Source organism: Melanostigma gelatinosum (assembly GCF_949748355.1).
Source record: "Melanostigma gelatinosum genome assembly, chromosome: 1".
NCBI lineage: Eukaryota > Metazoa > Chordata > Actinopteri > Perciformes > Zoarcidae > Melanostigma > Melanostigma gelatinosum.
In genome coordinates this window covers 24,177,311-24,194,322 of record NC_136634.1, presented here as the reverse complement: position 1 = coordinate 24,194,322, position 17,012 = coordinate 24,177,311, and the positions used below count along the sequence as shown (strand labels likewise).

The following is a 17,012-nucleotide window of genomic DNA, read 5'->3' as shown; positions in this document are numbered from 1 at the left end:
AGGGTTACCACGCAGCACAAGCGTTAGTGCGTGGGGGAAGAAACCCGAAAGTGGAGGGGTCCACCCGCAAAGAAAAGATGAGAACGGAGGAAACTACCTATGTGTCTCCCTCCTTTCCCCCAGGCTTTCCCCGACGTCGGCCGGCGTTTGGACCGGAAGAGAGGAGGTGCTACCACTGCGGCGAGATCGGGCACATCGCCTGGGAATGTCCTCACCGCCAGGACGCACCCATGCCCACGGCCAGTGAGGGGAGTCGCCCCTGCGGACTGATTACCGGATGCTGGGCCACTCACGAGGACCACATGCCCCTCACCCCGGTCAAAGTAAACGGCCGCGACGCCTCCGCGATGGTGGACTCCGGGAGCGCTATTACCTTGGTGAGACCTACGTTTGCTCAGTACCCGCTCCTAACCGGCACCCGAGCGGTCACGTGCATCCATGGGGAGACCCGCGAATACCCCACCACCGCCCTCGAGATATACACGACGAGGGGTAGATACGTCGGCACTGCAGGAGTAGTGGAAGGACTCCCCGTAGAGGTGCTGGTCGGCCGAGACCTGCCCGTGTTCCAGGAGCTGTGGCGCAGCCTGGTGGTGAAACCAGGTACGACCCCTCACCGAAAGTACAAGAAGAAAGCCATCTGTGGGCTGGGGGAGGAGATCTCCACCGATCCCCTATCGGAAGGAGTCGCCAGTGCCGTGGCCCGGGCGTTGGTGGAGGCCACCCAACCCAACCCCGAGGACGTATATGCCACAGCCGTCGAGAACGACGGACCCTCCAGCCCCAGTGAGCCCGAAGGAGAGGCGCCGCCCATCCCCGAGGAGGCAGATACCCCCTCCCTCGAAGAAGAGGAGCTGGCCGGGCTGTTTCCCCAGGACCCGGAGGAGCCCATCTTACCCGGGCCCCTCACAGGGAGGTTTGGGACGGCCCAGTTGGAGGACCCCAACCTAGCCCACGCCCTTCGGCAGGTGGCCGCCGTAGACGGACGACCACTGGACGGGGTAAGAGACCTCCCTCCCACACATTTCTCCATTTATAACGGGCTCCTCTACCAGGTAGTAATAAGGGACGGGGCCCCCCTCAGGTTGTTACTGGTACCCCGTCCTTTCATACCCTCTGTCCTCCAGTTAGCCCACTCCCATATCCTAGGTGCCCATCTAGGAGTGGAGAAAACCCTGGAAAGGGTGAGGGCCAGGTTCCACTGGCCCGGAATAAAAAAGGCCGTGGAGGATTACTGCCGGAGCTGCCCCGAATGTCAACAAGTGGCCCCACAACCCCATCACAGAAACCCGCTGGTGCCCCTGCCGATCATCACCGTCCCCTTCAGCAGGATCGGGATGGACCTAGTGGGGCCACTACCCAAGACCAACCGGGGACACAGGTACATCCTGGTGATAGTGGATTACGCCACCCGGTATCCCGAAGCCATTCCCCTACGCTCTATGGCCACCAAGGGCATTGCAAGGGAGCTGGTGATGTTGTTTTCCAGGGTCGGAATACCGGAGGAGATTCTCACCGACCAAGGAACCCCGTTCATGTCTAGGATCATGAAGGATCTGTGTGGCATGCTGAAGGTGACCCAACTGAGGACGTCGGTGTATCACCCCCAAACGGACGGACTAGTAGAACGATTCAACCAGACACTGAAAAAAATGTTGAAAAAAACCATGGACCAGGACGGGAAGAATTGGGACCAACTGCTACCCTTCCTGATGTTCTCCATCAGAGAGGTGCCCCAGGCATCTACCGGATTCTCGCCCTTCGAGCTCCTGTACGGTCGACGACCCCGGGGGCTACTCGACCTGGCCAAAGAAGCCTGGGAACACCAACCCTCCCCCTACCGCACCATGGTGGACCACGTCGAGGAGATGAGGGTGAGGATGGCATCCCTCTGGCCCATCGTCCGAGAACACATGGCCGAGGCACAGGCGGCCCAAGCCCGCGTGTACAACCGGGGAACCCAACCCCGAGTGTTTAACCCAGGGGATCGGGTGTTGGTCCTGGTACCCACGGCGGAATGTAAGTTTCTAGCCCGATGGAGGGGGCCGTATGAAGTGATGGAGAAATTGGGGCCGGTAAACTACCGAGTCCGGCAACCAGGTCGGAGGCACCCGACGAAGGTTTATCATGTGAACCTGCTCAAGAAATGGGTGCGTAGGGATGCCATGCTCTGTTTCTCTCTCTCTACCCTCCCAGGAAAAACGGAGCCAGTCGAGGTACCCGTGGGAGAAGAGTTGACCCCCCGGCAGAAGCAGGACGTCCGGGAAATGGTGGATCGGTTCCGGGACGTGTTCTCCCCGGACCCCGGATACACCACACTGGTGCAACACCGGATAATCACCGAGCCCGGGAAGAAGGTGAAGCTAAGGCCGTACCGCATCCCCGAAGCCCGCCGGGGGGCGATAGAGAGGGAGGTACAGAGTATGCTGGAGGCCGACATCATCGAACCCTCGACGAGCGAGTGGTGCAGCCCTATAGTGTTGGTTCCGAAACCCGATGGCTCAGTCAGGTTCTGCAATGACTTTAGGCAGCTCAACGCCATCTCAAAATTCGATGCCTACCCGATGCCCCGGGTGGACGAGATGATAGAGCGCATCGGGAGGGCCAGATACATAACCACCCTCGACTTGACTAAAGGCTACTGGCAAGTGGCAGTAGCCCCCGAAGACAGGGAAAAAACGGCCTTCACTACTCCCATGGGACTGTACCACTATAAGAGGCTGCCGTTCGGTCTCCACGGAGCCCCCCCCACGTACCAGAGACTGATGGACCAGGTACTACGTCCCCATCGAGAATACGCGGCAGCCTATCTGGACGACATCGTCGTGCACGGGGAGGAATGGGGGGCTCACCTCCAAAGACTGGAAGCCGTCCTGAAAGCTCTGCGAGGGGCGGGGCTGACAGCCAACCCCAAGAAATGTCGCCTCGGCCTCCGGGAAGCTGACTACCTGGGGTACACCATCGGCCGCGGCTGCGTCAAGCCCCAGGTAGGGAAAGTCGAGGCGATCCGGGAATGGCCCCGCCCCCGCACAAAGAAACAGGTACGAGCATTCATTGGGCTAGCTAGCTACTATCGACGGTTTGTTCCCCAGTTCTCTGCTCTTGCAGCACCCCTGACGGACCTAACAAAAAACCGGCTGCCAGATCGGATCGTATGGACGGCAGAGACCGAGGACGCCTTCGAGAAGCTGAAGGAAGTACTCTGTTCTGAACCAGTGCTGGTGACCCCGGACTTTACGCAACCGTTGGTGGTACAGACGGATGCCTCCGAGACCGGGGTGGGTGCCGTCCTGTCCCAGCTGAGGGATGGAGAGGAGCACCCGATCACATACGTAAGCAGAAAATTATTACCGAGAGAAACGAGATACGCCACGGTCGAGAAGGAATGTTTGGCCATCAAATGGGCTCTGGGGGAGTTGAGATATTATCTGCTGGGACGACACTTTACCCTGGTCACGGACCACGCCCCCCTGGTATGGATGTCCCGTTCAAAAGACAATAACGCCCGGGTCACCCGCTGGTTTTTATCCCTTCAACCGTATGCTTTCTCTGTTGTCCACAGATCCGGGGCCGCTCATGGAAACGCGGACGCCCTGTCAAGACGGGACGCCCTAGGTTCCTGGAGCAGTCCTCCCCCCAGGTCGGATTTAAGGGGGGGGGTATGTGGCAGCCGGAGGGGCAACCTCAGAGGAGAAGTGGTAGAGGGACGATATTGCCTGACATGGAGGCGGAGCCCCCATGTCAGGGAGTGGAAAAGAGCGCCAAACCACCATCAGCCCAACAAGCAACACCTGAGGAGGAGAGACGAGGGAGCGACCACACCCTATCAGAGGAGGAGGAGGGGACTATAAAAGGGCCCCGGACACAGGAAACTAGGGGAGAGTAGGAGTGGAAGGAGACGGAGAAAAAGCAACCCCATTGGAGACAACTGCCTTACCCCTTGATCACCCTGGAACGTCTGACTACCCGCCCGGCTCCCGACCCCTGCCTGTACGACTACCCTGCTCCTGCCCGCGCCCTGGACCGTATGAGGAATACCCGTTGTGCACCGAACCGTGGAAGTGAACACCGACCATCCCTCTGGAAAGCGGACAGTGTATTGTTGAGTGTCTATCCTACCTCTATCCACTCTCTATATTCAGTAAAAACCTCACTTGCACCATTTATCTACCGACTGGTTGTGTTTATTGGTCCGTGTTGTCGTGAAACCCCCTTGCCACCCCGGGGGCTGTCACAATATATTCATAAAAAACATCTAAAAGTGCAGATGGGTGACGTCTTAGAAATGTTATTCGTGCATGCAAAGGTTCTCTTAATCTTGATCTCTTAATAAAAGCTTTCCCCAGAGATGTCAGAGGATGCCAAGAGCTTCGACTCCAGCGCCACCAATAAACCCAACGTGTGCTTATTCAATTACTGTCCAGGCACTATTGTTTCCCTCTCGCCGCCTCTCTTTAATTATTTTAGCGAGAGAGGATCCTGTACCACCAACATGAACAAGAGCAGAAGCAGTCCTAAACTAGTATTAGCTTTTTACGCTGAATGCATTGTGTAATCTATTGTATAATTAAAGTTGACATGCATTTGTCTAATCCTTTATATTACCCGGAGACTATTAAATTTGATGAATGGAAGAATTGGATCCATGTCAGCTCTGGAGGTGGCATCACACAGACAAAAGCCTGCAAGTAGAGAGACACACGCACAGTACGCAAACAAATTACAGTCCATTCACAGCGGCAATATATTCTGACCGAATACAGCATGTAACCTTTGATTTTGCTCTTTAAAAGCTATCATTTCCTCGGTTTATTTTTGCATATGATTAATTGTACCGAGTGCTTCTCCTGTTCCAAGATCCATGATGCAACATATGACCAATAAATCCAGATCATATCCATGCATTACCTCTTCCCTCAGATTTGCATGCAGAGAGCCTAAACTTAAAAGTCTTGATAAAATGAGTTATGAACCGACATGGAATTACAGTGACGCTCCCACTCTCGCCTGCCTACAACCTTCAAAACCGCACACAGAAGCCGTAATGACACAACGGGAGATTTGCAGCAGATATAAAACTGTAATGTAATTGACTGCGCGCCACGATCAGATAAGCAGGCCCCCATTTCACCATTTCCAACGTTAAATGTCAAACGGCTGCGGCTGAGTGGAGAGCTCGGTGATAAAAACGTAGCGCCGGCCCCCCCCCCACTGTGGCCCGTCAAGTCATGCAACAAGCCGGGCTCATTCGTCCGGCTGAACGATGGGTATTATGTACTCGAACAAAGGAAAGGCTGGACATGGCTTTCATGCGTCTCCCTCTTATGCCGCTTTCCCATTCATAAAAGACAGTTCGGGTGACCACGTTTGTCAGCACCCGATGGATCTCAAACCCTGAACTTAAGGGAGGGAACTGCAGGAATAACTCCCTCTGCTTATCATCAGTCAAAGTGACCGCCTCCCTCAACGGGGACAATAGGGGGACGAATGGGCACGCTGCCGATGAGGACTGTTCGCCGTGACGATGACAGATCAAGGTCTCGCCACTCATACATACGGACCTGTGACCACAGAGCGCCATCACATCGCAAGAAAGCTCCCAAGTAAACATGACTGACGTGATGATGACAGTTTGTGCTGCCTTTTATGTCGTCTGTGGTGCGAGTAAATGACACGCTATGACAATTGTATAATATGGTGCCACATACGGCAGTCTCTCTTCCAGCTGCTTTACCGCCTTCTCTCCACAGAGAGAAAAACAGTTACCGGTAGCTGTTTTGCAGAGTGTTTCCAAAAGTGCCCGAGAAACCACGCAGTTCCATATTTTTCTTTGCAAAGTACAGAAACCCCCATTGTGAGTTTTCCTTTTCCTCTTTCGCTGGACTCTATCGAGTGTGTTAGTTTGAATGTGTCCAATTCACTTCAAACTTCTTGAACGCGATATTGGCTTTTTCCTTTTTCTTTAAGATTTAAGTGTGCAAATATAGATATTGGACGCTTGCAGTTTGCAGTGTTGGAAACATACCTGCAGCCTTCTACGTTGTGCTAAATTTCACATTGTGTTAAAGTAAAACTGACACATTCAGGGGTTTTGTGAAGGTTCACCTTCAAACTTCTTTTTTTTGCAATGCATCCACATTAACAATTAAATCATCGATATCGTTCATCTGACAAATTACTTTGGAGGGACGAAATATTTTCGCCGTAGCTTACAAGTCAACAAGAATTGAAAGGGTTTACTCAGTCAACGGTCTCGCCCTCTATACTCCCAGCTCCTGCCTTATCGAACAAACAGTTAAGACAAAGACTTTACTTATTATTGTTGACCAAACCTGCCAGCAACATTCCACATGCAACTTTCAAAAAATTCCTTGAAGAAACATTTCGACTTTTGAATCTTGCTTTCATGTAGTTTCTAGTTGCCTCACTTATTTTACTGAAACTGAACTCGCCTATTCAGTTAACCATGATGGCAAGCCATGAAAGAAAACTGTACGGCTTGCCCCGTGCCAGAAGTATAACTATCTTGCCAGTCCATTTCCCCCCCCCCCAAAAAAACATTTGGATTCGCAAACTTTGTGGAATTTCGATCAAAATGTTGAAAAACTGTCAGCTATATGAGGCATCATCTCCCTCGGCCCTTTTGGCCCTGTCTCCTCTTTAGTCTAGCCATGCCTGACAAGCCATTACAAGGCCTGTCTGCCTGCAGCAATGGATGGGCCTAGCTCCAGAGGACACAGGGAGTCAGCAGAGGCTTGAATCAAGAGAGGACAGCGTGGAGAAGACCTCGCTCTTCACTTCCTCCCTATGCTGAGCAATGAAAGGGACGGACTGGATTTGATCTTCAATTAAACCATTTTCTCCTTGTTTCCTTCTCCGTGTGTGTCCCTCTTGGTTTTAGCCTCTATTCTCTCCGACCCCCCCCCCCCCCCTCCCCCTCCTCAACCCCCTTGCCACACAACAAAGTGTTGTTCTTTGCTGGGGCGTGCTGGATAGCCATTGGCTGCTCTGGAGCCCTTTTGTCACGTTGGTGCACACGTCTTGTTCGTTTTGATGGGTAGAGAGTGTGGATGTCATATTGACTAGACAGCAAACAGTAAATACTTGTGACAGGAGCTGTTGGGGGAACTTAATAGCTGAATGCTTCAAAGGCAACAACAATATATAAAATGGCCATCACTTTTTGCCATCTCAGCTGGTTTTCGCTTTCTTTTGCAGTGTGTAATGTGAATATACGAGCAAATGTAGGTAAAGAAACACAAGCGTATACATGTGGGTTTGCATTTAGTCCTGAGGCTGAACGGATTAAGATTACGCATTTTTTAATTCAAGCAATGAACTCCCTCCTACCGACTGCTATAATGATTTTTCATGATGATAATGATCAATGAGATTCCTCTCAGATGACCTATATGCATGAATAAATACACATGGGCAGGGCTATAGAACAGCAGTAGTGTTTGTTCTCTCTGTTCTGGTCGCTTTCCTGTCTCAACATGTGTTTCCTTGCATTTAATGGGAAACACAATAATCTGACAGCTGTGCATACACTCGCAGATGTTTTTCAAATCATATTGTGATGAAAAGCAAACACATATAGTGCCCACACAGGCGCACACACACCTATATATACACAATTTTCCAATGCCGTTTGTCATATTCTTGCGAGTCAGAGGAGCGGCTGCAGGAAATGATAGAAGTGGAAAAAGCGGCACCACGGGGGGGCGAGAGCAAACTGTTTACCTTGTAGAGGAGCATGATGACCTGTCGCAGCTTGAGCTTGTGGAAAACGCAGACGTCGTACAGCGCCGACACAGCCAGGACGGTCACCCCGAGCTCCTTCCACAGCATGCTGCACGCAGCGCAGCCCAGGCTGCCCAGGAACCAGGCCACGAGTCGCCAGGGCCCGGCGTGGCCGCGCAGCTCGCAGTGACGCATGTAGCACAGCAGGGACAGCAAGAAGAACAGGGCGGCCCCTTCGTCGGCCCGGCCCACGACGCCGGCCACCGCCTCGGTGTGGATGGGGTGAGAGGCGAAGAGCAGGCCGGCGAGCAGGCTCCACAGGCCTCCTCCGAGCAGCAGGCGAGCCAGGGAGGTAAACAGGCCCGTCACGGCCCCGTGGAGGGCCACGTTAACCAGGTGGTAACCCCAGGGCTCCAGCCCACCCACAGCATGGTTGAGGCGGAAGGAGAGGGTGCAGAGGGGCCTGTAGGACTTGTGGCTGCCACTGTGTGTGAGTAAGGTGCCCCAAAAGTCATCGAAGAAGATATTTGTCCAAGGGGTCTCTGGAAGCAGATCCTGATTGGTCTTGATTGCACGACTGGAAAGAGAAGAAAAAAAGAAAACCGGTTAGAAAAGGAATCTTGGATACTTTGCTCAATTTATGTTAATTAAATTACCGTCACACTGCTTCGCTGCCTGGCCACCACCGGCCTGCCACATTCAATGAAATGCTCCGTGTGAATACAGTGTTTATGGGATACAGTATTTCCACTGGCAACGCACTGCTGGTTCCCCCGAGGAGGATGTATAGCTATTCTTCACCAGTGCGGACTAAGCACAAAATACTATTTTTCTGCGAAATGAAACTTCGCATTTGCTCACAGCTTTACCCCCAGAGTGTGGTCATGTGGCATTCACTTACAGAGAATCAGGGGGCGAGCTTCAAGCTCTGGGCAGCTTTGCCACCGCAGCTGTTACAGCTCTTACAGCTGCGGAATCTGTGGGGCTAAAGCAAGAGCACCACACCCTGAGCCCCAAACTAAAACGGACATGCAATAAGGGGAACGCCATGTTGGCAAAATGCAGCTTGGAGAGAAGGTGACCTGTGGTGACAATCGAGCTCAGAGTCTGTCTGGGGACGAGGCAGCAGTGGTGCAAAACAGAGCTCTATGTCCATGGTTGAAAACATTTTAAACATGTGTACTACCAGGCTTTCTTGGCAGGCATGGCCACTAAGTAAGGGGCCAGTTTGACCTCCTCTGTGTCAGGGATGAACCTGCGTGACCGAACCTAATGCCGCTACATCAGCCACAAGCTGTGCGTGTCAGTGGCTGAGGGGGACGGACAACAGGGGTCAAGGGAGGGGCAAAAGAGAAGGCACGTTTCTCCCTACAGGAGTCCCTGAATGTTAAATGTTGTTCCCGTCTTATCCGCCACGATCTGAGGCGTCAGGCCGTTAAAGTGTGGGGGGTTGATGATTTGAGGGCAACAGAATGAGCCTCTGCAGAGACAATTGGCTACAGCAGCGCAGAGGTGTAATTAAAAGGACATGACACGTGATGAGAAGCCAAGTGCGCCAGATACTAATGTGTCCTCACGGCAGTCACAATTAACACACTCAATCAGTTCAAAGAGAGACGGGTGCAGAAAAGGTGGGAGGGAGTCACGGACAAGAAGGACAATCAGTATTTATATCCGTGTATGAAATAACGTAAATGTGAGGAAAATGAAAAAAGACAAAACTTAAAAAGCAGCTAAGGGAAATAAATACTACCTGGCCTCGGGACGTTGGAAGAGGCATAGAAATAATCAGCTGGGATATAATAGAAATGCCTTGGCTGTCAGCGCACAGATGATTTGGTTTCTCTGCAGGGTCTCTGGTCAGACTGATGGAGGCTCTAGCTCTCCACCAGCCCGGCTTATGACTCAGATATGCCGGCTTGTTTTCTCTGGCCCATTTGTCAAGTGAGATCTTCATTGCGCTGCAAGATGCTCACATAAGAGTGTTGGGCTCTGGCATATGGCTTAAACATGTGCTGTGGACAAAGACAATCAGGCCTTCGCTTTTTCAAGCAAAGGTCTCATCCTGACTTGTAGTTTGAGGAGAGCAAAGGGATTTCACACTCAGGTGTGAATTCCCCCCCCCCAAATAACCATGGTAACCGCGGCAATCTCATTGGCCGAGAGCCAAGAGACCCCAGGACCCCTGTGGTTCGACCTCTGTTCTATAAAACTATCTGCTGCCCCCACTTCTATGCTTTTTCCAACTCTCCCTCCGGGGTTAACAGGAGGCACACACCGCTCTCCTCGCCCGGACCCCCCCCCTGTCCAGGCCACAGAGAATCCAGCTTTCCCCCTTCGACCTCGGTTGAGTTAGGAAGCACACCACGCTCTCTTCGCTCGGACACCCCCGTCCAGGCCACAGAAGAACCAGCTTTCCCCCCACGAGGGAGCCCCTCGAACCCTCATCAAACCCTGACAGGTCACGAGCCATTTCGCTGGACGAAACAGCCCGCGATAACGAATCTGCATCAGCATTCGTTCAGTGCTTTCTGCTTCTTTTTATTTTTTTGTGCACAAACCGGCACAGAGGAGCCGACGAAGCCTCGCTCCTCTCCTGACCGATGATTACCGGGAGACCTACGGACCACGTCGTCTCAGCCGAAGTTAAACTGTCCTCCCTGCAGCGAGGACAGATCACGTCTGCGTTTGCTCCACAAACACGCCACGACGGACCGAAGCCGCACCAGCAAACGCCGTGCGACACACAGCGCCCGCTGCAAAGCCGCGCTGCAAGCAGCCCCCCCCCCTGTCCCCCTTCCCGACGAGGAAGACGGACCACTTTGCTCACGAACCCTTCAACGTTGCAACGAAGCATCTACAAGTAAGATTCTTGGCATTTGGGCATAGCTTAGCTTAAATTAACGTAAGTTTAATTCAGGCCATTCATTTATATGTTGATATTCCCGTGTTTTTGTGTGTTTAAGACTGTCGCGTGATATTGAGGTATTACGCAATCATTACGGAGCAGAGAAGTTCCGTTGTATTTGTGTATCAACTATGACTGTTTGCTTGGATTTATTTGATTTCTTTTCATTCATTGTCTTCCACTCCGGGTGGAAGTTCTCTTTTCATTAACTCGACTCGGTGAGTGAGCTGAGGTGCGTGGTTTATCACGGCATAAGTTACCGGCAGTTCAAAGACGACAGCGGTATATTTATGCATGATAGAACCAGCAATCAGGCTCCCTACCACATCGCACGCCGAAGCGTGATTCACTTCGAGTTCTCGCTCCTTTTTTCTCTTTCCTCCTTTCACGAAACACACACACATACAGCAGCCTAACTGCCATTTTGGTCCGCGTCACTCGACTCCGCCATCTTTGTAGTTTTTAGCTGTAGTTCTTAAGGCCCCTCCCCTTTGGCCAGCGTCACTCGACGCCGCCATCTTTGTAGTCTTTAGCGTAGCTGTAAGACTCCTTCCTGTTCACCCACAGACCCACACACACACATACACATACACACACAGACATACACCCTCATCCATTTTATTCATTCTTTAGTTTAGGCATATAAAATTGTATGATAACGTTTGTTGGTTGCAATGTTAATTGATTTGATCATTTATTATTTTGATTCAATAAACTCTGTTATACTTTCAGGAGCAGTCGTCTGTGATTACTTGTGCATATGTATTTGATAAGACTGTATGTAGTAGCCTGTGCTCGAACTTAAAAACCTTCACTGTCACTGAATGTGTAGTCATACGCAGACTATTGACATTATGAGTGACTACTAATTATGAGACTTAGTTTTTATCGTTTGGTTATTGGTCCCTGTTCGCAGGGTGGTGCCCCGTTTATATTAATAATCATTAATAATTGTTACATACATCAATAATTCTATTGATGTCAAGAATTCAGTTTCTTAAATGCTGATAACCCAAACACGCTCCTTTAGATCCCAACATAATGGTGCCCCGTGTGAGGCTACGTTATTCCAGTTTTGTTACAGTATATATGCACATTAATCCCTAATTAATTTTGAATAATTAATTTTCCAAAAAAATATTTTTTTTCGAAAAATTATTTTTTTTCTTCTTTTGAATGATCCAAATTCCTGAAACTTATTTCCCAAAATAGGTAGGCTTTGATCTTCAAAATCTTGTCTTATTGTAATTAAATTTTTGATTTTAAATCCAGATTTTTAATCTTAATCTTTAATTCCCTTCTCGAAATTTTATTTCGTTTCCAGGTTTAATTATTCGTTTCATTTCTTAAAACTAACAGCCAGCTGTGTAGTAGATTTGACCGTTTATTTGTAATACCTTGCTTGTTTTCGTAAATCCCTCCAAGAAGTTACACACAGCTGTCACAGGCCCAAAGTGCTAAACCACATTAGCATTTTCGCACCTCTGGCTACAAAGCAGTAGTGATACCTCAGAGCAGCAACAGTAGAAACGTAAGTCACAGAGCTAGACATTTCACTGTGCGCCTGCATGAACCGTAACACTAACAGTAATTAACATCTAACAGTAGAAACGTAAGTCACAGAACTAGACATTTCACTGAGAACCGTAAACACTAACAGTTTCCGTTCTAACACTAGGGAATTAACAACTACTGGGAGTCGCACTCATTAGAGAGAATGAGCAACGAGAAATCCCCCATACCTGGAGCTGTAGCTCCAGAAGACACCGCATTACGAGATGCGGTGGCTGATGTCCTTGGACTCACAGCAAAGGAAAGAGAGTACTTTGCAAAATACACTGCTGTCCTATGCGACGAGCAATTAGAGCAGCTGGTGGCTTATGTAAATAACCCAGCAGGTAACAGAGAGCGCCTGATTCAGAACGTAATCGGCGAAATACTGCTCATCTACCATCAGAAAATGCAGCTGCAAGCTGCCCGAACCCGGGCACAGAGCGACGAGCAGCAACGCGAGATCTGGACACTCCGAACAGAGGTTCAGGAGTTGTCACGTGACTGTAGAGCCCTACAGTCAGAAAATAGTAGCCTGCGCAGTGACCTCAGAGAGGTCAACCTAGAACTCTCTAAAGCATCAGAGAGTGATGACAAACTGAAAGCGCTTCAAGGTGTTCCAGCAACCCCGGTAGGTACTGCTACCCCCTACCGAGCCTTTCAGCCCAGTCATTTCTTTGTCTCGGCTCCCTCATTCCCCGAGACCCGAACCACCTTGCATTTCTTGAAAGCGACATCCCCAACCAGGAGGAGAGAGGACCAACACCAGGTCCTAGTCGGCCCAGGTGGCTTCAAAACCACCTCAGGTGAACGCAATCCTCCACGCAGTTCACGAGCGCGACAAGAACTGACCCCATCCCCCTCAGGGAGGGAGGATGATAGTCGTTACCACCATCGCGAGTATGGAGACTCAGACGACTCGGACGGCCCAGGCCCCATCAACCTTGGAGGCCTGCGTACTCGACAGATTGAGTCTCTGGCGAAAGACGTAGAGCGCTTCAACCCCGATAATCACGACTCGAGCATCGATGACTACCTAAGGGAGATCGATCGCTGCCTCCTCGACCTATCGCGCCCCTCATCGCGCGAAAAGCTAAAGCTAGTGTGGAAAACCACTGCGAGAAGCGTCCACGCTTTCATTGAAACGCTCCAGCCGAGCATCCGCGACTGCTATTCATCCCTTTGTCACGCCCTTAGGGAGGAGTACTCCTTGTACAACGACCCAGCTTCTGCCACCCTCGGCGCCTTTGCCATTTTCCAGGAAAGGCTAGAGTCTCCGAGAGACTACTTCAGGCGCTTGAGATCTGCGTACTTCCAAGGACGTAACGCCCCAGGTCTAGAAGAAGACCATGCCTTCAAGTCGCTATTCTTGCACAATCTCCACGACAACGTGAGATACGATGTTACTATGCACTGCAGAACGAGTAACCTCACCATGCCAGAGATTAGGAAATACGCGCAACTTGCATGGGAGACACGCGGACGGCCGACAAATCGGTACGAAGACACCGCCATAGTCTTAGGCATCCAACAGTCGAGCGACTCCGACCTAGCGTCGGAAGACGACGAGAGGCCTTGGCCTACAGAGCCCTGGTCACCCCCGAGGAACAGACGACCCTGGCGGTCGAAAGACCAACGGAACCAGGGGGGGTGAAAGACGCCCTCAAGGGCAACACATCAGGTAACGCTGACTCGCAGCCCACCTGACTAAGCCGAGTGACCTTTCCCCCTGCTGCCAAGTCGACGTGGTAAGGGGGGGGGAAGAGAACTCAGCACACTTCCGGAAACGACCACTCCCATTTCGCACCTCGTTCTTCAACCTTCTTGGGCGACCTTGTTCGCAAAGGCAATGCCCGTTATGTATAAATCTATACATATTCTTCAGTCCTACTGGGGGGTCATAACACTCTTGCTCTACCCGACTCCGGGTCAGAAACGAGCCTCATGTGTTCCCCCACCTTTTCGCATACACCTCTAGGGTGCCACAACCTTAGAGGCCCTTCGAGCACCCTTTCGAGTAGCTCGTAAGATCTTTCGTCAACTAAGCCTTCTTCTCCTGCTCTGTCAGCATGAGCCACCTCCAGCTTGTTCAACGAAGCCACCGCCTTCTTTCAGCCGAGTCATCGCCCGGGCCTGTCAAGTCGCCAGTGCCGTAGGTAACTGAACTTGACCTGTGCGCCGGACCTGTCTCCATCTCTAATTAGGAGGGTGGGGGGAGGGAGATATCACCAGCCCGCCATGACACACTCCAGAGTGAAACTGTTCGCGACGTTTCCCTGAGTGCTGGCGGTAACGTGGGATATCCGCCCTCGCCACTTGAACAGCGCGAGGGGGGTGGGATCTCTGACAACAGAAACTTAGAGAGATGCACTTCACAGGAAGTACACTCTAATCTCGCCAGTGCCGAAACCAACCGGCAGAATGGCAGCTTACTATTGACTACTAACGTTTAACTGCATGCTCCAACTCACCCTGTAGACATGCACTAACCGCTAACACAGCCAACTTCAACCAGAACAGTTGCATGACCTGACAAACCATTGCGACTGTAAACTGATGCTCCACTCTCATAGAGAACCCTTTGCATGCTTTATAGACTCTACCAGAAGTAACCAAAGAAGACATAACCTCTGCCGTAGCAGTCAGATTTAATCCAGGACCTCATCCGAGAAGGCTCAGCTGTCAACAGCTGGAGCAGCGAGAGACCAGCCTAGCTAGTCACACTAGCCGCGCTAATGAAATCTGTAAATCTGCTACCACTACTGTTATGCAACCCTCACAGGTACCTCTGGCCTATAGTCTTGGCAACGCAACTCCAATATCGATAGATTCTAAAACTTAGACACAGGACTCGCTCTAAATCTACCGATTAGAGAGAGGTAGACGCACATATCATGTACTAATAGATCCAGAAGCGACAGACTAACTGGATTCCCTCCTATTCATAACACCACGTAGCCAACCTACGACTGCTCCGCCGACGGACTCCAGTCCTGTCTAGGAGTTGAACCAGTAACCACTGTTTGCCCCTCACCTGCTTCTTGTCTTTCTATTCTTTCCTTCTCTCTCTTTTGTTTTGTTTATTTGGGTTGTTACTTTCTTTGACACTGTGCCACAATGCTAGATTATCACAACATCATAATAGCGATTGAATTATTTGGGAATAATGTTTTGCTCACCTATGATTTGAATTGTGTATGATAGTAGATGTAGGTAGAAGTAGTTAAAGTCATCTGCCCAGATGCCACCTTAGTCATCTGCCCAGATGCCAATGAACTCTGAACTTGAACACCATGAACTTGACCACTATGCCTTGAACTCTATGAACAATGAACACTGCCTGTTTTAACCACTGCTTTTGGTCTCAGGAACACTTGGACTGTCTCACCTCTTCAGGTTTCCCCACCACATGGATGCACATGCCAGCCCTTGGTTTGCTCTAACGACCGAAGCCAACACCTCGCTCTTCAGAACAAAGGGGGGATGTTGGGCTCTGGCATATGGCTTAAACATGTGCTGTGGACAAAGACAATCAGGCCTTCGCTTTTTCAAGCAAAGGTCTCATCCTGACTTGTAGTTTGAGGAGAGCAAAGGGATTTCACACTCAGGTGTGAATTCCCCCCCCCCAAATAACCATGGTAACCGCGGCAATCTCATTGGCCGAGAGCCAAGAGACCCCAGGACCCATGTGGTTCGACCTCTGTTCTATAAAACTATCTGCTGCCCCCACTTCTATGCTTTTTCCAACTCTCCCTCCGGGGTTAACAGGAGGCACACACCGCTCTCCTCGCCCGGACCCCCCCCCTGTCCAGGCCACAGAGAATCCAGCTTTCCCCCTTCGACCTCGGTTGAGTTAGGAAGCACACCACGCTCTCTTCGCTCGGACACCCCCGTCCAGGCCACAGAAGAACCAGCTTTCCCCCCACGAGGGAGCCCCTCGAACCCTCATCAAACCCTGACAGGTCACGAGCCATTTCGCTGGACGAAACAGCCCGCGATAACGAATCTGCATCAGCATTCGTTCAGTGCTTTCTGCTTCTTTTTATTTTTTTGTGCACAAACCGGCACAGAGGAGCCGACGAAGCCTCGCTCCTCTCCTGACCGATGATTACCGGGAGACCTACGGACCACGTCGTCTCAGCCGAAGTTAAACTGTCCTCCCTGCAGCGAGGACAGATCACGTCTGCGTTTGCTCCACAAACACGCCACGACGGACCGAAGCCGCACCAGCAAACGCCGTGCGACACACAGCGCCCGCTGCAAAGCCGCGCTGCAAGCAGCCCCCCCCCCTGTCCCCCTTCCCGACGAGGAAGACGGACCACTTTGCTCACGAACCCTTCAACGTTGCAACGAAGCATCTACAAGTAAGATTCTTGGCATTTGGGCATAGCTTAGCTTAAATTAACGTAAGTTTAATTCAGGCCATTCATTTATATGTTGATATTCCCGTGTTTTTGTGTGTTTAAGACTGTCGCGTGATATTGAGGTATTACGCAATCATTACGGAGCAGAGAAGTTCCGTTGTATTTGTGTATCAACTATGACTGTTTGCTTGGATTTATTTGATTTCTTTTCATTCATTGTCTTCCACTCCGGGTGGAAGTTCTCTTTTCATTAACTCGACTCGGTGAGTGAGCTGAGGTGCGTGGTTTATCACGGCATAAGTTACCGGCAGTTCAAAGACGACAGCGGTATATTTATGCATGATAGAACCAGCAATCAGGCTCCCTACCACATCGCACGCCGAAGCGTGATTCACTTCGAGTTCTCGCTCCTTTTTTCTCTTTCCTCCTTTCACGAAACACACACA

At 51.0% G+C, this 17,012-nt stretch overlaps 1 protein-coding gene across 3 annotated transcripts in view; it reads right to left on the bottom strand.

Moving 5' to 3' along the window:
• LOC306782164 (protein O-mannosyl-transferase TMTC2-like) overlaps window positions 1-17,012 on the bottom strand; it is a 106,075-nt gene that overhangs the window by 53,031 nt on the left and 36,032 nt on the right. For all 3 annotated transcript variants that reach the window (XR_013772255.1, XM_079275395.1, XM_079275396.1), the window contains exon 2: window positions 7,744-8,320. Coding sequence is in view for 2 of the 3 variants with exons in the window: in XM_079275395.1 (XP_079131521.1) it covers window positions 7,744-8,320 (577 nt within the window). In the remaining variant the exon portion in view is untranslated. The remainder of the gene's footprint in view (window positions 1-7,743; window positions 8,321-17,012) is intronic.